At 40.6% G+C, this 24,010-nt stretch overlaps 1 protein-coding gene and 3 non-coding genes across 4 annotated transcripts in view; all 4 read left to right on the top strand.

The window, feature by feature from the left end:
- Positions 1–24,010, top strand: part of LOC107036662 — an 81,701-nt gene that overhangs the window by 56,087 nt on the left and 1,604 nt on the right. Inside the window, exons 7-9 of the mRNA XM_015254770.1 lie at positions 17,462–17,617; positions 19,559–19,711; positions 20,566–21,202. Of these exons, the coding sequence (XP_015110256.1) occupies positions 17,462–17,617; positions 19,559–19,711; positions 20,566–21,202 (946 nt within the window). The remainder of the gene's footprint in view (positions 1–17,461; positions 17,618–19,558; positions 19,712–20,565; positions 21,203–24,010) is intronic.
- On the top strand, positions 17,158–17,229 carry Trnae-uuc. Its single transcript has one exon. It is a non-coding gene; the product is annotated as a tRNA-Glu (tRNA).
- Positions 17,312–17,383, top strand: Trnae-uuc. The gene has a single exon. It is a non-coding gene; the product is annotated as a tRNA-Glu (tRNA).
- Positions 18,828–18,899, top strand: Trnae-uuc. The gene has a single exon. It is a non-coding gene; the product is annotated as a tRNA-Glu (tRNA).

Genomic DNA, 24,010 nt, shown 5'->3' with positions numbered 1-24,010 from the left:
GCATGCCGGTATTGATTTTTTTTCCTCGTTGAACCTATTACGAATGCTGAGGAGTAATATTAAATTACTTGTATTTCAATCACCCATATTATCATATTCATGTAATTAAGTAATGTTTAATTGAGCCTGGCCAACGACTGGCAATCAACGCTGGGCCGAGATGGGCGCCCAGACCTGGCCCGATGTTATCATTCCAGGTTTCAACCAAGTCCGGCGCGGTCCCGGTTGAGGAACGGGTCCCGAAGTTCGGCAGGCCGGCCACCGGGCTTGGGCCAAGCTCGGGCCATTCATTTTTTCGTATGTGGGCTGGCTAGCGAAAGTGCCTGAACTTTCGAGAAAAATAATTTTTTGTACGAATGAGTTGACAAGGGTTTTCTGAAATCAAATTTTTGGATGCTACGACTTCTACGTGCCTAAAACAAAAACAACTTTTCCATAACTCAATATTTGCAGATTTTAACTGAAAAAAAAATTGTACGTTGCCATAAGTTTTGAAAGAGATTCATTATAAACGACCCGTCCCTATGATGCGACGTCCCTAACTAAACTTGATCATAGATGAAACTCCCCATACTACAACATTCCTAACAATTTTACAGAATATTTATCAGCAAAGAAAACTTCATACAAACTAGAACTTCACAATACAGTAGATTCCCGATAGTCATACACTTGATCGCAATGCCTTCCCCGCATAACCCATTGTGGTACATCACGGTACCTTACTTTTCATCTTTTTGTAATAGTGTATGTGCGCTACCCTGCTTTTCTTCTGGCGCATTAATACTTCGACGGAACCCCTACTTCTCTCACACCGACACGTCTCGTAATCTTCCTGCCACCATGAGTTGATTCTTTTCTCAAGAAGCACCACTCTTGGCGGCCTTATCGACTTAGATTTTTTGAGAAAGTAAACCTAGAGGCCCAAATCTGATTGCCGATTTTCTGAGTTTCTGAAGTTTTTAAGTCGGATTTTTTAACTTGGGCCCATGACTTTGCAGCTCTTGGGAGTCTACTCCAGTAAGCTCACTAAAGGCATTCGCCTCAGACAAAATTTACGGAATAATATCATACCTCATCACAGCATACACTTTTAGGGAACTTTATAATTGGGAAGTTTTTTGGCCAATTCACGAACTAATGGCGCCAGATGGCTACCCACTTGTCAATGGATCAGACAAGGATAACATGCATCAGGCCACCTTAGTTCAAGGCCTTCGGCAAATGGAGTGGATGGCGCCCTGCTACCACCTGTTTCAGTTTTGCAAAAACTCCCTGATTATTAAAGTTTCTCCTCATTGAAGAGTTGGCAGCTGTAAAATTTTAATCATATAATTTCACAGTACATCTGCAAGAATTTCACATTAACCGAAATTTACCGGAAAAACTTCAAATTACCCTGTCAAGTACGGTGCTTTCGGCAACCGAACTTCACGGCCGGTGCTTGGAGGCAATTATTAACTATGTTATGGGTCCATATATTGTATAGTCGCCGTACTTGGAGGCTAAAATAAACTTCAGGAAAAAAGTCATACTCACTGAAACTTCACAATAATAAGTTCATTATGAAACTTTATATTACCAAAAATTTCAAAAGAATATCATATATATTGTAACTTTACTATAATAAGACAGCCATAAAGTAATTGTGTAATGGCAATTTTACCAGTGCGACTTCACATTGATAACAACTTCACACGAAAAAATGTATTGCAACCAAAATTTTTGCTAAAAATTTCACCACAAGTATACCTCTGCCTATGTATCTCCGATACATTCTTATAAAAATATCAATATCCCATATGGTCTATTAATAAGTTTTTATTGCAGGAAAAAAAAGGTACAATGTATGCCATATTCGACACTCCTCCATATGTCACTACAATTGTTTTGTTTGAAATATATATATAAACAGATACAGTCAACGTTTAACATATATCCAAGTCAAGTCAATCACTCAATTAATTCGGGGCAATGTCCCCCGAATACATGTCAAAAAATCAAAAAGAGCGGAGCTAGAGGAAGATGAACAAGAGAAAGTCAATTGCCCCCCCCCCCATCATCATCTTTTTCGGTCTCGTGTCGCACTTCTCTCACCGCTGACTGCATGGCTCCTCTGGACAAGAATTTTGCAGGTGGTAAACGCAACACTGTATGCACACCTCTTCGGGCATGCCTCCATACGCCAGGCTGGAACTCCAAGGTTCTGACCGATGTTGTTCACGCCCTGCAGCTCCTCCGTACGAGCCACCTCACCCAGGGCTCACAATACCAGGACACCAAGCTTCGCGTCACATCCGTGCGCCCTCCTCAGTTGTTCCAGTAAGTTCCTCTCCCTGGGGACCTCGCTGACATTATCCGGGGTAACGTGGATCTCTGAGTTAACCTCATACCTCACCCGTTTGAGATTCTCTTGGTCTTTCAGGTTTTGAATATGGGCTACAGAGACTTCTATCACATAAACCATCCTCGGGTGAGTCGTTGTTAAGAAAATGTATGGTTTATTGTAATGCAGTACTTGGTCTGTTGCCACTCCCCCAACTGCGCTCTCAAAGTACTTGCGCGTCACCATCATGTCAGGATGGAGTTTCGCATAGCGAGGTGGGCTGAGGTCCCACAGGGATGCATCAAGAGAGCCAGATCGCCAATGTGGACAGAGGACGAGGAGAAAAGGCTGGCTAGGAGGTATGCTGAGTAATTAGGAGAACATAAAGTGAAAACAATTCAGGCCATAGCGGAGGAGTTCCCTTCGAGATCAGTGGGGTCCATGGCAGACAGACTATGAACCAAATTTGGCGAAATTTATCATCTCATAGTGAGTGTTGAGACGTTCGCACTTGTTGGTGAGGGAGGCGAGGGGGCAAAAAACGGCGAACGGCGGTTGCGCTTGGGCGTCGAATTGCCGCTTACCGAGGACCCTGCTTTATCCGCGCCAGGAGACCTGCCTTATGTGGAAGTGGTTGTGCTTGAGGTGCCAGGAAAACCGCCGGATTGCGCTGAAAGCCCAGACCAACTGGAGGAAAATGGAGTTGACTTGGAGGAGAGCACTGACAACCAGACTGATGCAGCGAGCATGCCAGAGAGACTGAGGGAGGACTTCAAGGGTGTACTGGGGGCTCTCAAGAGAAATCGAAAGATCTCCTAGTTCAGGTCAGTAGCATTGTCTAAACCTATAGAGAAAAAATCCCTGGCTGATATAAATGCAATTTTAGAGCATGAAATAAATGCCGCCAGAGCCAGAGGCCTACCGGATGCTCAGGAGAGAAAGCAGGTGAAGAAGCTGATCCTGCGCTAGTACTGCTAAAGAACGAGTCTGTGGGGAAGGGGTCGAAGCCGTCCGCTTTTATCGCGAAAAACAGAGCGCTCAAGAAGATCCGTAAAAAAGTCCGAACAGCTGAGCGTCTGCGAGGCAGCAGCATCCCCACAACTGCCCATAGGGCACTGATAAAGGAGCTGAGAAGGACGAAGATCAACCTCAGGGGGTATGTTGCGAAGTGGAGGGATAGAGTGCAAGTACTTTCCAAGCGTGCAGACGCACAGAAAAATTGCACGAGGCTCAGCAGCTGCGGGAAAAAATCGCGAAAAATCCTGCGAAGAAAATCATTGAGAAATAGAGAGACCCACGGGAGAACTAAAACAGATTTCAAAATTCTAATTTCGGAAGATGATGAGAAAAAAAAGGAAGAATCCATGTGAATTTTTGCAAATTTTCAACATGAATCTTAAGGTTGGCGCGAATTTCTTCAATTTTTATGGAATGTAACATGTTTTGTACAGATCAAATGTGATAACATTATTTTTTAAGACTGAATCGCTGAACTTGGCGGTACCAACTCCGTAAACTTACTGGCAGTAAAGAAGAGAATAGAACAATTTTTTCATCAAAATAACGAGTGGTTTTTAAAATAAAAATATGAATTTTGCCTCAATTATGGGATTTTCAGACACGTATACAAAGAAGCTTGCTGAGCTCCCCTCAGTAATGTCATTTGGATCAAATTGTCGATGAACTATCTAACAAGCCTTTTAAAAGAGAAAAAAATTGTTCTACAACGCCAATGTACAGAAAAAGACGAAAGAACGTTGACAAATTTTTGGGTAGAGACAGGTGTCCAGCTTGTCCGGTGTTTTTACGACGGCCATATACAGTAAAATTGAACCTAGAAAAAAAATTTGGCCTGCCGGGCGGACCTTTATTGGGAAAGGACCGACCTTCGGCTATCGATACCATATGTTGTTATCTTAAAAATGAAAAAAAACATGATTTTATATATTTTTTTTTTCAAAAATAACCTCGTTTAATCGACCAGTTTATACAAATATCAATAGAATTTGAATCATAACAATAGCTCTATTCTAACTATTTTTACAATTTTCATTGCACATCGTTGATTCTAAGTTGTTTTTTCGCTAATATCTCAAAAAATATCCAACCGATTTCAACGATTTCTTTTTCGAAATGTTCGTCTCGACGTCTTCTATTTTAATTAATCAAAATATGCATACCCGTTCGAACAAAGTTGCCGAGATATTTCTATTTTTCGGTTTTTCGAAAAATCGATATATTGAATCGAAATTCAGCGTGGAGCTTCCTCTTATCATTATAGTATTTTATATTGCAGATGGGCTGCATCAGATGGTTATTCTTCTTGAATGAAGCTTGTTGTTTACGTGCTATTACATGCGTGGGAGTTGAAGTCAAAGGCTGAAATTTCAGTATTGTTGATTTCCATTTTTTTCCAAATTATTGATCAACCATTCAAAAGTTCGTAAGCTAAAGTAATTCATTTAAAAGATGTTTTTGTGGAGAATTTACAAATCGTTATATAAGATGAAGATGAAGTGAATTTAAATGAAGATGATGTGAACGGAAAAATATACGAGAAAGAAATCATTCGGAAGCTCCCCATCAACGTATTGATGGCGAAAAATCATTTAGAAATCACTCCGTGATATGCTCAGTGTCATATGTTTGCTGCCTCCTGCTTCTTCAAGTAATTTTCTAACGAAAACTTTCCCTTGTACACTCAAGTGTCAACTTCCGCATCTTGTGTCCTCTTTTCATTTTTCGTGAGCATTATACTCGGTGATCAGAGCCACACTCCTTTCGGCCAGATCATTCGTCACCTGAAGTGAGTTCACAAATTTTGAAACCTTAATATATTCTTTGTTTTCTCCCCACAATATCGGATCGATATCTAGAAAATTGGAGTCAACATTAAAAATTTTAAAGAATATCTCGAATATCTCGATTTTTACACAAGTTAGAGCGCGAACAAGGATTTCAAGTCAAAAACAGAAAAATCTAAATATCTCAAAAACTTTGTATGAACGGGTATATGTTTTGATTGATTTAGATACAAGACATCAAGCCGAATATTTTGAAAAAAAAATCATTGAGATCGGCTGACTCGTTATTGAGATATTCAAGACATTAGGTTTACATACAAAGTTGAATGTGTCCGAAACTAATTGACCGATTGAGCCCATCTTCCATACAGGTCCTTGCGATGATAAGAGACAGCTTCATGCCAAATTTCAAGTCAATATCTGAATTGTTACTCAAGTTAGAGCGCGAACAAGGATTTCAAGTCAAAAACAGAAAAATTCAAATATTTCAAAAACTTTGTATGAACGGGTATATATGTTTTGATTGATTTAGATAGAGGACATCATGCCGAATATTTTGAAAAAAAATTACTGAAATCGGTTGGGTATTTTCCGAGATATTTACGAGAAAACGTTGAAAAACGAATGGCTATTGCTCAAAAACTAATGGACGGATCAAGCTGAAGTTTGGCATGGAGTTAGTCTCAAGTTATACCAACTGAAAAAATTTCAAACTTTTGGGAATGATTTTTCCCGTTTAATTATCAAATTTACGAAAAAATTGCCACCGACTGGACAGTGTCACGCACAGACATGGTGCCCAAACTTCGTATTTTTACGTTTCAGACCATTGTGCATCATTTCCAAGCAAAATTAGAAAATGTGAAAATCGAACGATTGCAATGCTTCCATTCGAAAACAAAAGGCGAACGCGATCAACTCTTCTGATAATTACCAGAGATGATTCATAAATTTTCCAAACAGTATTATACATTTTTGACAACGCAGAGTTATTTTCAGCTGCCAATTTTTTCAATAATTCTAGGTCATTTTTGCTGCTTCAACTACATTTGGGGTTGTGAACCAACTCTTGAGGTAGAAACGAACAATAAAAATACTAATACTCCTCAAACCTGATATCTCATGAACTTTCAAAGAAAATTGATCTCTTTATAAAAAAAATTTGAGTGAATAAATTGCTTTCGCGATCCATCTAGCATGATGAATGGGGTTCACCTAGGGGATCCACCTAGCTCGAAACCAATTGCCATCTGGAAGATTGCCGCCCAGAAACATAATCACCTACTCCACAAACTCCCTGTAGTCCATTCGAATGCTATCAATCTGTGAAGCAATGAATGAAAAAGAGTTTAAGCCTGACATTCACAATCAGCCAAAGGAAGATGAAATTATTCGTTCATAACAGGGCATAGAGGGCATCTTTCACATTATCCTTGACTGCGGCTTGAATTTCTACATCTTGGACTCCTGGCGACAATTCTCCTTTCTTCAAGTACTGCCATTGTCGTTGAAATTGTTTGAAAATAAAAATATCTGGGTCAGAGATAGGACCCATGGAAATATGAAAGGCAGCTTTCAGCAGCAGCTCAAATACATTATGCCCAGAAGCAAGATGTAATAGATTTCTTCCCAATAATTTTTTCAGTCGGACACGCGCCATTTGAACTGCCAGTATTGCTAGCTGAGGTATCGAATACCATGGTACATATAATATCAAGAAATCCCCTTTCGTTCAAACACTTAAAAATGGCATTGGCTTCCGCTTCACCAGTTCTGCTTTCTAGCTGTGGAACTCCGAGTAATTCATCTCCGTCAATGCCTGATATAAGAACAGGAACTCGTTCGATCTTCTCATATTTGTTCTCTAGTGCCGATAATTGCTTGCCGTCCCAATGAACCGTAGTAAAAGATCCGTTTTTTGTTATCTTTAATAGTGTTACTCAAAGCTTTACGCTTTTTGCCTCTGTTACGACGGATTGTTTCTCGGTTTAAATAGAAATCATCTACAGTGAAACCAAATGTCAAGAGGAAAGCAGCGATCACACGCGCTGGCATACGATCGCTGATTTTATCGCGATTGAAAACGGCCGTAAGGTTTGGAGACATAATCAAGCTTTTTTTTTGGCTTAGTGGGCTCTAAATTGCACTCAAAATCGCTGTCAATTCGCTGATTATCTTCGAACTGCTTCAATAATTCGTCAAGATCCTCTTCTTCATCCCACTCATAATTACTATAATTGGCGAGAATCCTGTTAGGTTTCACTGCAAAATTAACGCAATTCACCATGAGTAAAAATTGACTGACGGTCGTGATAGTAATTGTGATAAGAAGAGTAAGGACACAGAGGAGAAAATTATTCATGTCATTAAGTGGTTGGTGGAGTAAATCAATCAATATATTTTTCAACATTAACCCTAGTTTGGTCACCATATGCGAACTTGCGTCGTTGTTCACCTCCGCGCGGATTTGCTGCCGTGTTATTCAGGCTCGAGCGTTGCCGAATTCACTCTACACTACCGGATGCGTTCAGCGAGTTTTCGGCAACGTCGCACAACGGGTAATTTCAATTAACGTGGAAAAAAAAGATTCGTATGTTAGAAATAATCTGGTTTCTACTGGAATTTGCGATATTAGATCAATTTTAAAAATTACTATCATTTTCTAGACACATCAATTAATAAATTTCAATTTTTTCGTATTTTTATGCTCTGTCAGTCAATGGTAAGATAAGATAAAAACGACCAAACTAGGGATAAGCATTCTCGTCTCATCAACGTTTGGAAATAGAAAAAAATTACAAATGACTAAAAGAGTACATTCCAAAACCACGAACGTTTTTTCTTATCTTTCTCTACCTTCAACCGATTCTGCTCAAGTCTGGCCAAGTCATATTCTCACCGCGAAAGTGCCCTTAGTAATCATGACGTTTATGTCATGCGTGCGTGTAAAGTACAGGTTAACAGGGGCGTTTGGAGGTCGGTAAGTCGAATTTTATACGCACCACCAATCGTTCTTCACTTAACAGACGTTCCCAGTTTTACACGCGTCCTATGCTATTTTACTGGGGGCCTATTCTCGAAATATTTCCGTGCACGGAAGTGGCTTCGTAAACGAATTGCGTATAGGAATCATATAGGCGTTCCGTCAACGGAGTCGATTCCGCGCACGGAAATATTTCGAGAATAGGCCCCCCGGTATTTTACACTTTCTCAATAACCCCTAGCGACATCTTGCGGTACAAACATAACCCATTATCCCAACCATACACCGATCAGCTGATCCATTAGACACTATTTAACGAAACAAATCGCAGTGCAAAAAGCTAAAAAATAAACTACATAATAATAAATAATTAACTCAAAAAGTGAAATATGAATACACAAGAAGATATGTTTAGTGAATACGATGAAATACTAACAGATAATATACTTCGAAACGCTCAGGAAGCAGAGAAATGCTATCAAGAAAAAGCCAACTTTGAAAGAAAAAAGAAAATGAGTATTTTTTCCAAATATTAGAGAATAATTTTTTTTGCGGGATTTTTCTCCCCCCCCCCCCCATCGTGAAGAAAATATGAGGAAAGTTTGTTGATTTTTCATTATTTTTTTATTAGTAAGAAGAATTATAAACATAAATTATTATTATTATTATTATTATTATTATCATTACTCATATTTTTTTGTCAGATAGATTGAAATATTTGAACAATTATTAAAAGTAACAGATATATTTAACGGGGGATTTTTGAGGAGATTCATTACATTCAAGTTCTCTTTGTTGTTGATATTGGAATTTGTTGAAGTTGATGAGTCTTCATTAGTTCTTTCATTTTGATCATTGTTGAGTTTGCAGTTTGTGACGGTTGTGGGGTGGTGATGAGATACTTTTTGATTTTTTATATTGTTGAGATTATGTTTATTAATTCTTCAGACTAATAAAAAAATAATGAAAAATCAACAAACTTTCCTCATATTTTCTTCAGGGTGGGGGGGTGAAGAAAAATCGCGCAAAAAAAATTATTCTCTAATATTTAGAAAAACTACTCATTTTCTTTTTTCTTTCAAAGTTGGCTTTTTCTTCAGTGGGGGGGGGGGCTTGAAAATCGAGTTCATATTCGCAAGCTTCATGACTTTGTCAATGATCCGGGAGATGTTTTCTCTTAATGATCAGAATAGCATATAAATGGAATGTTACCGACAAGCGAGGAGTTTTCCTTGATAATGAACGAAAATCTGTCAGAAATATGGCGTCATAGTACCTGAACAGCTTGGGGCTCAGAGGAAGATATCGACGGATATTGCGATGGACTCATGCAAGAGGGTGGCTAGAGCGCTGGAGACCGAGCAGCTCAAATGCAGAGTGCACAAGAGGTGGAATAAAGTAGCGTATGCCAGGACATCGGCCACATTTGGGGAGGAGGGATGCGTGGTGGAAACGCCTGCACTGACCTCAATTTATTTGGAGCTCTGGATGGCCAGAGTACTATACGCTGTAATGGAGGAACAGCTTCCCCTGCTTGGAGCGATCCCAGACGCCAGGAGGAGGTTGTGACGCGATGGACAATGCTTACTATGTGATGTCATCATGCGTAGTCCCGGAGTACACAAAGAGGCACAATTTTGTAGTCTATTGGATTCTCGAGGCGATCCTCGCGGCCACTGGGGCGCCGGCTGTCGTTAAGAACCAGCTGAACTTCGGATCAGCGTCACTGTTCGCGGAATACGAATGCGAAGCAGTGGTCGTACTAGAGATCAGCGCAGTTGGGGGAGTGGCAACAGACCAAGTACTGCATCACAATAAACCAGACATTTTCTTAACAACGACTCACCCGAGGATGGTTTATGTGATAGAAGTCTCTGTAGCCCATATTCAAAACCTGAAAGACCAAGAGAATCTCAAACGGGTGAGGTATGAGGTAAACTCAGAGATCCACGTTACCCCGGATAATGTCAACGAGTTCCCCAGGGAGAGAAACTTACTGGAACAACTGAGGAGGGCGCACGGATGTGACGCGAAGCTTGGTGTCCTGGTATTGGGAGCCTTAGGTGAGGTGGGTCCTATGGAGGAGCCGCAGGGCGTGATCAACATCACTCAGAACCTTGGAGTCCAAGCCTGGCATATGGAGGCATGCCTGAAGAGGTGTGCATACAGTGTTGCGTTTACCACCTGCAAAATTCTTGTCCGGAGGAGCCATGCAGCCAGCGGTGAGGGAAGTCCGACATGAGACCCAACAAGACAACCACGAGGAGGGATGGGGGGGGGGGACCAATTGACTCTTTCTTGTTTATCTTCCTCTAGTTCTGCTCTTGTTGATTTTTTGACGTGTATTCGGGGGACATTGAACCCGAATTAATTGAGTGATTGACTTGACTTGGGAATATGTTAAACGTTGACTGTATCTTTTTATATATATTTAAAAAAAAGAATTGTAGTGAGGTATGAAGAAGTGTCGAATATGGCATACATTGTAACTTTTTTTTTCTGCAATAAAAACTTATTCATAGACCAATGGGATATTGATATTTTTATGAGAATGTATCGGAGATATGTAGGCAGAGATATTCTTGTGGTGAAATTTTTTAGCAAAAATTTAGTTTCCAATACATTTTTTCATGTGAAGTTATCAATGTGAAGTCGCACTGGTGAAATTGCCATTACACAATTACATTATGGTTGTCTTATTATAGTACAATTACAATATATATGATATTCTTTTGAAATTTTTGGTAATATAAAGTTTCATAATGAACTTGCTATTGTGAAGTTTCAGTGGGAATGACTTTTTTCCTGAAGTTTATTTTAGCCCCCAAGTACGGCGACTATACAACATATGGACCCATAACATAGTTAATAATTACCTCTGAGCGCCGGCCGTGAAGTCCGGTTGCCAAAGGCACTATACTTGACGGGGTAATTTCAAGTTTTTCCGGTAAATTTCGGTTAATGTGAAATTCTTGCAGATGTATTGTAAAATTATATGATAAAAATTCCACAGCTACCAACTTTTCAATGTGGAGAAGCTTTAATAATCAGGGAGTTTTTGCAAAACTGAAACACATGGTAGCAGGGCCTGATGGATGCTATCCTTGTCTGATCCATTGACAAGTGGGTAGCCACCTGGCGCCATTAGTTCGTGAATTGGCCAAAAAACTTCCGAATTAAAGTTCCGAATAAAGTTCCCTAAAAGTGTCTGTAGTTATGAGGTATTATTCCGTAAATTTTATCTGAGGCGAAGGCCTTTAGTGAGCTTACTGGAGTAGACTCCCAAGAGCTGCAAAGTCATGGGCCCAAGTTCAAAAATCCAACTTCAAAACTTCAGAAATTCAGAAAATCGGCAATCAATTTGGGCCTCTAGGTTTACCTTCTCAAAAAAGTCTAAGTCGATAAGACCGCCAAGAGTGCTTCTTGAAAAAAGGATCAACTCATGGTGGTAGGAAGATTACGAGACGTGTCGGTGTGAGGGAAGTAAGGGTTCCGTCGAAGTATTAGTGCGCCAGAAGAAAAGCAAGGTGGTGCACATACACTATTACAAAAAGGTGAAAAGTAGGGTACCGTGATGTACCACAACGGGTTATGCGGGGAAGGCTTTGCGATCAAGCGTATGACTATCGGAAATCTACTGTATTGTAAAGTTCTAGTTCGTATGAAGTTTTCTATGTTGATAAATATTCTGTAAAATTGTTGGGAATGTTGTAGTATGGGGAGTTTCATCTATTATCACGTTTTGTTAGGGACGTCGCATCATAGGGACGGTTCGTTTGTAATGAATTTCTTTCAAAATTTATGGCAACGTACAATTTCTTTTAGTCAACTTCTGCAATTTTGATTTTTTAAAAATTTGTCGTTGTGAAGTTTAAAAAGTCCCAAGTTTTCATTGTTGCGAAGTTTTTTATATCGAATTATTGTAAAAGTCTCATATAGATGTAAAAATCTAGAGACGGAAAGTCACACACAGATCTAAAAAAATGTAAACCAAGTCCATTCTGACCCTCTCCTTTTTTTGTCTCTCCGGACCTCAATAAAGGCCCCAACGTACTGTGGTCGGTGTCGCACAGCCCGAACTTTTCACACTTCCAAATAGCTTTCCACCAATAGGAAAATTTTTGTACCCTCTCTCTACAAGCGAATCTTCTTTACCCTCATTCTCAACACTGTACGTGAAGCGTGGAATTAAAAAATATATAATAAGTTAGTACCAATGAAGATTCCAAAGAGAAACTATCGCGGCACAACGCTAAGTTCTGATCTCGCATTTTTAACCAAATATCCGTTCCATATCAAGTTATTATCAAATGCAATAGTTATTGTTGTAGACCGTAATATTGTGAAATAGTTTATCAAAATTGTATTTATCAATTATACAATGCGTTTAAGTGAATTGTGGTTAATTATTGCAATCACGTTCCTTAGACTTTTTATTTTATTGCTTTCGGATCCCTCGTCGTTAGCAGCCATACCGGAGAAAGGCTGGCCGTACCAAGGAGTAGACCTAGGGAAGAGTCAACATCAGGGAATTACATCTCAGTGCGAGATATTGAGTCGATTCCTCACTGTAGCGTCTCTATTAAACTCAAATATTAGTTAATTTCGAGTCAGTGTGAATCAATTTTGAGTTCTTTATCTATTCAATACCGAGAGATTATCCAGTGAATTATAAAGACAGTCATCAATGAATTCGAGACGTTCAACCAACAGTGCACCTTTAATATTTCAAGACGCGTGGCTTACGCCACAAATAAAGTACATCATCAAAGGGTTTTGTAATTCACGTATTTCTTAACTTTTACTCTGGCTAAATCACTTCCCCCCAATTCGCCCTAACATCATAGCTTCATCTCTAATAAATCGGTAGATCAGGTAACACCTCCGGGAAGGATCAACATAGAATAAATTCGACTATCGCGTCAATTACTCTGTGCAATATAAGAGTACAGAGTGCGCTGTCTTTTTGAGTATAGATGCAACAACCAAAATTCGGAGACATCCGTTCTCTGAGAATGTTCGTTATTTTGCTCATTTCAAGTCTTTCACCACTCATTCTCACTGATTGGAAAGTTTTTTTTTACTCGTCAATGAATAGAATTTTTAGTACTTCTTTGAAGTTATACTGCTAAATAGAATTTTTCAACACAGAAACTCAATTAACAGTTTAGAACTCAAAATTATGTTCTTATTGATTCATTTGAAATCATATTAAATTGTGAATGAATAATTTTTTAATCTAGTCAACCAAAACTGCGCAAGCCTAATCAAACTAAATTTACGTAAGTTGTGAACCTGACCCATCTGAAGCGCTTCAAGTGGCCGAAACAAACAGACCTTAGCCGAGTTTGTTGGGTTAGGCATTCAATTCGCATGGGAACGATTTCAATTCCAATTCCATCTGGTGACTACTAAGTTCTAACCAATCAATAACCCTTGATAAGTCACCCGTATAATTATTGCTCAGCAGTTCAGAGGGAGCCATTAAACAAATGAAAAAGAAAAGCAAGTTCGTCGTTCCCAAAGTTTACTTGGAATTGAAGTGCAGTCTACAAGTATTTTTATTGCATGAAACACAGGAGTATTCGTGTAGGCCACCTGGACCCTCTACGATACCCAATATAATGTTTCTACAAATGTTCGAAATATAATATTCAAATTGTTCTCATGGTCTCATGGCCTCATCTCGGGAAATGACAATCCTCCTGCCTTGCTTCTACCTCCTTGGCCGCCTTCCTACACACCGACATGACCCCATCCGGCGTCAGCTCCTCCCAATCAGTGTGGGACCGCTTGTGGGACCTCCAGTCCATACCTCTGGAGAATCCTTGCCACATCTGTTATGGGATTCCTCCACCCCTTCCTCGCCAACCTCTGGAATTGCGCCATCGCCTCCTTCATATCCGGGTAGAGCTGAAGGTACACTCCTCGCCGCACCTGCTGCTGTTCCACATACTCCGCAATCGACATAAGCCCCAACCCTCCTCAATCCGCACAGATACATTCCCGCTGTCGCCGTGGAGTACCCTTTAAGCTTCTTCTCCAGAAGCATTTTTCTGACCTCGGTGTCCAACTGTCTGCACTACAGTAGAACTACTACAGAAGTTCTCTGCTGCTCATCAGGGTATAGGTTCCCCAGGACATATGTTGCTGCAGGCACGACCGAAGTGTTGAATAAGTGGATCTTCTGAGGTACTGCCAACTTAGATGACAAAATGGCTACAGTCTCCTGTAAAACCTTACCCCTGACCGTCACTTCGTTAACCCCCAGGTCCGCTCCAACTGTTTTATGCCAAGGTATTTGTACCCTTCCCTGATCTCAGGAAGAAACACCTCATCTCGAGCTAACTCCTCCCTGGGCCTCACTGCTTCCCCACCCCTCCATCCGCCCCCTGCTCCTTCTTCCGATGCTCCTCTCCAGGCTGCACCACAAAGACTCCGCACATGGAGTTGTTCAGACTTAGTCCCACCTCCGTCGCCGCCGCAGTCAACACCCTCGTCATAATGCTAATCCTCTTTTGAGATTGGGCATGGCATTTAATATCATCCATAAATGCTAGCACTACGTGCTGACCTCTGGTGACCCTATTTATCGCTCCATCCATCCTCAGCCAGTCCAAAATTCCGGCAGTAATAAGGATGAATAGCAGAGGGCTGACCGTATCTCCCTGGTACACTCCCCTCGCCACTCTGATCGGCTTCGTCATCCCCCGTCCCACCTGTATAACAATCGACCACCTCTTCGTGGCCGTCTTCAAGGCATCTCTCACCCCTTGCGTCACCGGCATAACCGCAATCAACCGAATCAGCTGGTGGTGATGGATCGAATCGTACGCTTTTGAAAAATCATACCATGCCGAAAAGTTGTACGGGCGTGATCTCATTGACGATTGAGTTACCCTCAGCCTCGCCGCCTGGGAATGCGCCGAATCTATCAACATTCCTTGGAGACTACCCGATATTTTGGCCTTAGCCAGCTGCTGCTTAGGGATGGCCCACCTTTGGCAGATTCTTGTGAATGAGCTGGGTTACGACATTCGTCAGAAGCTTGTAGTTTGTATTCAACACCGCAATCGGCCTGTAATTCACCGGATGCGCACGGTCCCCTTTCTTATACAGCAGCACTACTCGCCCCCTGACGTCCACCTCGCTCAGGTGCCTCAAGCCCCGAAGAGTGTCTCTTATGACTGACACCAGGTACCCCCTCGCGCTGCTCAGCAGCTTGTAACCACCTGCCGGGATTCCATCCTCCCCAGGGGCCTTCCATGGTCTGGTCTCCCTGAGGGCAGACTTCACTGCGTCCACCAACACCTCGTCCTCCAGCTCTCTTACGTTCACCTCTTCTCGATGGACCCTCAGCCTTTTCATCCATGCATTAAAAATAGGTGACGCTGGTCTATCCCCCTTCACCGCACTGAAAAACTCTCTAAAATAGCTTTCCACAGTGCCAGGGTCTAGGTCCACTCTACCTGGTGGCTCCTCAATTATCCTTTTCGCAGGATTTTTTGCGAACCTCTTTCTAAGGGCCTGAGACTTGTACTTCTCTTTCTGCATCCCCACACGTAACCTCAGACACTCGACTCTGTCCCTCCACGTACTGATGTACGACCGCCCTTTGCGCAGGATTGAGGTTACTACCACAGCCCTTCATGCTCTCTGCCACCTTGAGTCTCCTCCGCAACTTCTCCACCATCCTTGACGTCCTCACGAACTCCGGTGGCTCATCCCTGGATCTCCCTCCACTTTCCTGCTTTAGAAAAACCACCGCCGCCAGAATCGCCTGCTTGATTTCCTTCCTCTCCCGGGCCTCTGGAAGCCCTTTCCCTCTTATGATCTCCATTTCAGTCTGCAGAATAGCATCGACATCATTCAGGATCTTTTTACATATATACTCAGATATTTTCATTGACCTGAATTGGGGGCTTTTCGGATTTTTATTCAAGGCCCCCAGTATCCTTCTGAATGCAGCGGTACGTCTCTGCGCGACTGGTTCACCACGGTCGAGCTCCCCAGTGGGTTCCCCATCTTCCTGAGGCCTGCCTTCGCCCCTTTCCTCCTCTCGGGGCACGCCGTTAACCTCCTCTCTATCTGTCACAACGATGATAATATCACTAGCAGGGCGCAACCCTGCCTCGACGGGTAAGGCACCTTCCCCTCTCGCAGCAATTTCACCTGCCAGCGTACCAGATTGCCCGCGCTCATCACGCGCGTTACCTTCAGGGTCATCACGCGGAAAATTTTTCTGCCCCATGTGATAGATTTCGGGAGATTTAGTTCTTAACCGCTTAGTTGGCATGCCCACTGACCTGTTGGGAAACTCCGGTGCAATTAACCGAACTCTCTCCGCGATCGAAGCACCCCTCTGCTCCGTAAACCGCCTCACCAGCCTCTCCTCTTCCTCCTCTGTCCATCTAGGCGATCTCGCCCTCCTTATGCAACCCTGTGGGACTTCACCCACATCTCTCGCCTCCTTTCTCAACTTCACTAGCTTCTTTTTTACTGCAGCAGCTGATCGTCGCTGCCTACCTCTAGCCAACGACCTGTTGTTAAGATCATCTGCTAAGGACTGTGTCACTTGTGTACTCACTGGTGTAGGTCCATGGGCCTCCAAAAACCCACGTAATACGTCCAACTTATCCTCCCTCCATGTGGCCATAACCTTACTTCCTGATACAAAACCTCTCACCGCAACTATCTCCTCATCACCAGGCACAAGCAGTTTTAACGAGTGATACGCTTAATAGCTATAGCGCCTGGTGGACCATAGATCTGAACGTCACGGGCGTGTTAATTAGTAAAAAAGAGACTAATTATTCCCTCTCTCTCCACCGCGTCGTACTCTGTCCAGCACCACCTATTGTCTATAAGTATTTTTATTGCATAAAACACAGGAGTATTGACAATACTTGGCTAGGATAGCTGGCTTTCACCGAGGAGGCTCGGGTTCGATTCCCGGTATGGGAAATTTTTTGTTTTTTTTCGTAAAAATATACAAAAAACATCTGCCTATATATTTCCGACACATTCTCATAAAAACATCAATATCCCATATGGTCTAGTGGCTAGGATACCTGGCTTTCACCCAGGAGGCTCGGGTTCGATTCCCGGTATGGGAATTTTTTTGTTTTTTTTTTCGTCAAAAAATACAAAAAACTTCTGCCTATATATTTCCGATAAATTCTCATAAAAATATCAATATCCCATATGGTCTAGTGGCTAGGATACCTGGCTTTCACCCAGGAGGCTCGGGTTCGATTCCCGGTATGGGAAACTTTTTGTATTTTTTTTCGTAAAAAACCATGTCAAAAAGCTATAATGACAATTGTTGAAAAAAATGATTTTTTCCAGCAACATCGATGTGAGGATACAACAAGCGGAATTAGAGTACAGACTCGGCCGGGAGGAATTGGAATTACTGACCTTGCGGGAAGAGAGTCGAGCACTACAGTCGGCATTAGAGTTGGCAGAGACCCAAGAAAAGCAGAAAAATGACACAGTTTTCAGGTATTCCACGTCCTTGATAATATTCCATGAATTTTTAATTTTTGCATCCTTGCTATTCTATCGAAGATCGACATCATATGTAATTCTCCGAAATCTAAATTTTAATTTTTTATTCGAGTTTCAAGATGGATTTCAAATGGAACAAAAAAAAGCGTATTTGAGCTCGTTTGCTGATTAAGTGACTAAGCAAGACCTAAATTTGAATTCTATTGTTCAACGGTAACTATTTTTTTCATCTTAGCTTAAAGGTCTGGGAATTCTTTAGAGAATATGTCTGAAATATGCCATCCTCTGCGAACAGTTTAAAATTTTCAATGGGAAAAAACATCATCACTTACATCTGGGGTGGTAATACCGATTTTTAGTTGACCCCAACTTCTTTTTGATTTTCCTACGCTTGGTAGTGACATAAAATGAATAATTTTCGTAAATTCTGCTGTTTTATCACCGACGAAGACACACAGAGGCGTATGTGTATATGTGCCGAGCAACCCTCATATTCACATCACATAGTTTCCACATAACTATGTTAAAGATTTATTCAAAAAATGATTTCTCGTGTTCAAAAGGAAGAAAAAGCTATAAAATAAAATTGATTGCTACCATTTTTCCATGTGCAGTGGGTTAATATATCGACTGCGGTAGCGGCAGTCGATAATATCGGTAACTAATTTCAACTTCCACAGAAATTCAATCAGGTCTAGCTTTCACAGCATACTAGTCCCAAAGTATGCCATAGAGATATTATACCAGTATAGGGATACTGATACAATAGAGGTACATTTTTGTCAGTACTTGGTACGCTTAGTATACCAGGGTTGTACCTGTCCTGCTATTGAATCACAACAGTAACTACCTACCCATTCCCCTCCGGAAAGTCAAAGAAACATTTGGCTGCTGCACGAAAATCATATTTACAACTCATTTCCTTTTGATCCTGTAATCTGTAATTGAAAATGGAACAATTTCCCTGAAGTTCACATTGAGCTTATTTAATTATACATTCCGTCTTGTCAAAGAAGAAACCTGGATTTCATGATGCAGATCACAACTAATTGGGATGTGGGTGGAGAGGGCATATACGGCTGAAATCCTTTCTTTGGCAAAAAAAAACCACTTCATTTGAATTATCTGGCCACACGGAAATGATCAATGAAATTTCAAAATTTCAGTGGTCTGATATGAACAAATATTCTGGTATAATTCCATATCCCATATGGTCTAGTGGCTAGGATACCTGGCTTTCACCCAGGAGGCTCGGGTTCGATTCCCGGTATGGGAAATTTTTTGCATTTTTTTTCGCAAAATGGCAATATCAAAAACTATAAGGCCAATTGTCGAAAAAAAATTATGTTTACGGCTCCTTTTCCACTGATTCTGTAGCTTGTAATTAACGCGTCGCGGACGGGGCACTTTTGTTTCCAAGCGTGGTGTACGCTTCATACAACGAAAATACGATGACTTCTAATCGACGGCAACTTACAGAATCGATATGCAATTGAGGCTATAGTATTCCTTTTTTTGCAATTTGTTCGGTTGAGTTACTTTCCGTAGTTTTGGAAATAATCAATTTTAAAGAGAATCATTTACATTGTTATGGATCGATACATGGTACCCCCGTACGTGAGAGGTTAACGATGGGAAAATTTCCCGGGAGTTCAAATTGGGCTCATTTCATTGTATATTTCGTCATGTCAAAGAAGAAATGTGGATTTGGATAAAAAGGAAACTTCGAATGTGGGTAGAGTGGGGGTATATATGTCGGAAGCCCTTTCTTTGACGAAAAGCACTTCATTTGAAATATGTGGACGTATGGAAATGATTGATGGAATTTCTAAATTTCAGCGGTTATATTCCATGTCGATATTTAATAGAATAGCCCTCAGATTCGTATTTGCTGATCTTGTGCCAATAAATAACATACTACAATCGTCCCATTAGCTGTATTACGGGGGGAGCACAAATGACAGTACATGCGGTGGAAGTGAGTGCCGATCCAAAGAGCCCGAGATTTGGTGCAGGTCCGAGGGATGATGCAGCTGGCCTATATGTCGATTGGGCTATTGAAGATTCCGGTCTTTGCAAAGGGGATAGGTGAGTCATCACATATAATCATAGTAAAAATAGAGAAATATAGTAGGGAATTTTCATGTCGTATGTCCAACAACTTTCTCTTTAACCTTCTAGAAATCCTTGAATGAACATTATATAAATCTTGAAATTACTCCGATGTCAAATTCCATGTTCACTTAACTGAGAAAACTCATCGTCGGATAATCGAATGACGCATTCCCTTCTCGTCATTACAAAATATAAAGGAACGTAGACATGGGTAGAAGTTACAGGATCACAATCACCGCAGAACAATGGGCAATCTGGAATCTCGCATTCCCGGGCGTCTCCTCTATAGCGTGAACTATAAACTAACGGGGCGGAAGTTCGCCGCGTGCCCTCGCTAATTGCCAGTTTCTCCCCAGCACCCAACAAATTTCACATGACCCTCCAATCTCCTTGATATCACACTGACGTAGAATTTTCATTGGATTACATTACTTAGTTCGGAATTTTTTGGCAATGTACTCGTAAAGTTTGGGAATTTTTTGCTACGTCAAAAACTTCACCCAATGTTATCGTTTATTATGGCTCATGAAAAACGGTTCATAAAACATGATGAGGAACTTCCTCCCGTGGTTTCTTCTTGTCTAGATAGATAACTTCAGTCTTTTCTGCTCTTTTCTTTCTTTCTCAAGGGTTAGAGTCAGTTGAATATTAATTTTATTAATGAGATAAATCCTTCACGTTTTCTCGGAATGATATTTTGAATTGTAGTTTGAAACTTTATAAGGCCAAAACTTTTGTGGAGAGCATCTAGATATTTACTGCGAAAAAAGACGCATAAGTTGCCATGTTTAAATAATTCATTTACTTTTTTATTCAATGATTTACAGGATTTTGGAGGTGAATGGAAAGTTGGTGGTGGGTTCTAGTAGAAGTGACTTGGCAAGGCTTTTAGCAGTGGCCCCAGATGCTGCACAGATCGTTGTATTACGAAAGAGTGAGTCCTTGGGAGTACTGAGAACTTTGAGAACTGAAAATCTTCGGTTAACTCACAGAATCGGTTATCTCGAGGAGCAAGTGAGAGATCTCCTATCACCAGTCAGAACAGAAGTAACGCTAGATTCCCCCCCGCCTAGGAAGGATAATCTGCAAGTTTATCAGAAGGGTCCTCAAGTAACTGCTCTTGTGGGTAATTTGCCGGGTATGAAGGTGCGCAGTTCTGGAGACTTGCGACATAGCTTGACTAGTTCGAAAAACCGTCATAGTGATCATTCACGTAGGATCAATCCGAAGGAGCTCGATTTACTGATGGAGGGTTTGCATCACAAGTCACGGCATCGAGATAAAACCCTTCAATTGACAAGATCAACTGCTAGTTTGGATTGCAAATCACAAACTACGATGCAATCACATCGAAGACGTTCTAGCAAGTATGATTCAACTGTTGATTTGAATAAGACCAGGAAGAGCATGCACGGACTGTCATCACTTGAGTTTGATTCAGAGCCTACTTATTCTCGTATGCAGGTACAAAATATGAAATACTTGTAGCATTCAATATTTCTCGTTAAAGTTGAACAATGTTGTTAGATTAGTTCGTAGATATTTACGGGGATACTCTGATGAGTTTTGCACATCACGGATTATAGAAGTGAGCATCTCCATATATTTCCTCTATATAGCATATATCGACGAGTTGATCATTAGTGTGAAAAAAACTCATTTTTCATTGTGCATTATCCATGTCGAAACCTAAAATGATAGAATCGAAAAAACAGCCTAGTGCCCTCAATTCTTGGGATGAGAAACTTTCTTTCCCACAAAATTTTTTCAAGAAATGTGCAGGAAAACAATTACAAATCACTTTTTTTATATTTGAGGTGCATACTCACTTCAATAACTTGTGATGTTCAAAACTCATCGGAGTCTCCCCTTAAGGTATTTCAGTCTATATTGCTGAGAGGGGGCGGGGTGTAGTGCTCGTACTATATACAACGCCTTTAACTAAGAATGCCTCGATCGGCATCGATATATCTCGGTCTCGCCCGGCATACGTCATGCCTCATCTTATTTTAATACATTTTAATTCCTCCTAAATACATTGAATAAAGGTATTCTTCTTTTCCCTTTTGTCCGGTATTCGTAATCCTGAATATCACGATCAGTCTACTGTATATTGCCGACAGGTTAGCACACTGTATTATATTCACTCTGTATTTACTTCGCATCTTAATCATTCTTATAAATATCCGTACACTTGACGCGTTTATAATAAATATTATAAACAATATCTTCTGGAGTTTATCCACTTCATTTCTGTTAATGATTGAAGTCTCTCCCAAATACCACAATCATTACAGGGGGAGGGGGGAAGGTGAAACGGAAGGTGAATCTCATTGTTTTCGATCGCTATCTCAATTCGTGAATACGAAAATTTTCAATTTTCAAATAAATATTTCAGTATACTTTTGAACATTTCTGGATTATTAATGTTGTTGTCAGATTGATTGATTTTTTTTCCCCGTCACTTAAGAGTGTCAAAGAGGTTACAAGAATATTCCAGTTTTGTGATTTATTTCTTGAGGCTAAGATCTAAAAAAGATACGAAAAAATCCCAACGATGCAGTATACTCAGCTAGTTCTCCCATGTATTTTTCATTTTTTTAACTTCCCGACCCGAAGGAAGTTATTGTAATGACCCCGAAAATCAAAAGTTGAAATTCAATGAAATTTCCACGTTTCATGACTCCTCGAATCTTTCTACAATGATTTCGAACACATGTCCGTCTGTGTGTGTGTGTGTGTGTGCGAATGTATGTGACGCAAAAAATTTGGAGCTACGATTTCTCTTCAAGGAACAGTGCAATGTCAGTTTTTTTTTCAATCGACGCATCTTCATGTAACTTAGAACTGATTAGTTTCTGAAGACGATCGACTCAGCGGTTCTTCCGTTATTTGCAAAAAAACATGTGAAAAAATGTCAAAAATGATGTTTTTTCTGCAAATTTGACTATTTCTCCTGAAGAAATGATGCGATTTGAATTATTTCTCATGCAATCGATGCGTCTTTGTGTAGAGAATATCTGACTTAATTGAAAAAGAAATCATCTTAGCAGTTGTTTAGTTATTTAAAAAATAATGCTTCTGTTTTTTTTCCACTCGAAATCTATCACTTTTTACTTTTTTACGTGTTTTTTGCTGCTAAAAAAATTAACTGAGCCAATCATCTTTTGAAAATGATGGGTTCTGAGTTACATGGAGATGCATCGATTGTAAAACAAACATTTAAATTGCACCGTTCGTTCAAGAGAAATCGGATCCCCGAAAATTTCACACACAGAAAGAGAAAGAGGGAGAGATGGACATGTGTTCGAAAACATCATTGAAAGATTCGAAGAGTCATGAAACATGGAGATATCATTAGATTCATAACTCATTCAAATAGCCATAAACAGTAATCCATCAAATTCCGTCGATTTCAAAGAGAACATTCAATGGGAAATATAATGATGTTTTTTGGAGAAAGTCTATTGGTTCATGACACGAGTATTTTGGAATGATCTACTGATTTGAACGATATCTCTGGAACTGTATGTGCATGGGAGTTGAGAGAAACAATCTGTAATCACACAAAAATTTAAAATAAAATAAAATAGAAATGTGAATTACCGATAAGCGTCGCGAATTGAAATTGATTCGTCATGCCGCAGAAAATCGACATTCGAACAAACGAGAATTTGATTTCCAACTCGTAGCGTTCAACGATAACTCAGATTTCTCTTCACTACTTCGTTTTGGATATAATCAATACGTCTCTGTGTAGAGTCAATCTTGTTGAATTGAAAAAAAAATCGTCTCAGCGGTTGTCTAGTTATCAAGATGGAAATTTCAAAATTTGCGTTTTTTGTTCTAATGAACAGATAAATGGGAATCGGTCGGGAAGTTATTGGTTCGACCCGTAATGGGTCACACCCACTCCAACCCACCCACTTCAACCCACCCACTCCAATCCTCCCACAGAGGGAGCGAGCGCAGCGAGCGACCAAAACCCAGTCGAATTACAAACCACCCGTAATGGGAGCGAGCGAAGCGAGCGACCAACTGCCCAGACCAATTTTTTTCTTTACTTTTCACACGGAAGACTATTTCTCTATCACGCCAAAAATGGTGACACAGATATTGGGGAGCAGGCTAAGAAAACTGTTGAAAATCTGTTTCGGTTGATTCCCGGGATGAGGTGGATGGAGGTGGGAAGTGGAAGTTCAGAATTTATTTCACAAATTACACTGTTGATTTAGACTTGAGCCAAGACAATGTATCCACAATAATTAAATG

The sequence above is a fragment of the Diachasma alloeum genome, unplaced genomic scaffold (assembly GCF_001412515.2).
Source record: "Diachasma alloeum isolate Michigan unplaced genomic scaffold, Dall2.0 Dall_scaffold_00210, whole genome shotgun sequence".
In the NCBI taxonomy this organism is placed as follows: Eukaryota; Metazoa; Arthropoda; class Insecta; order Hymenoptera; family Braconidae; genus Diachasma; species Diachasma alloeum.
Note: the sequence above shows the minus strand (reverse complement) of the source record. Positions and strands in the feature narration are given on the sequence as shown.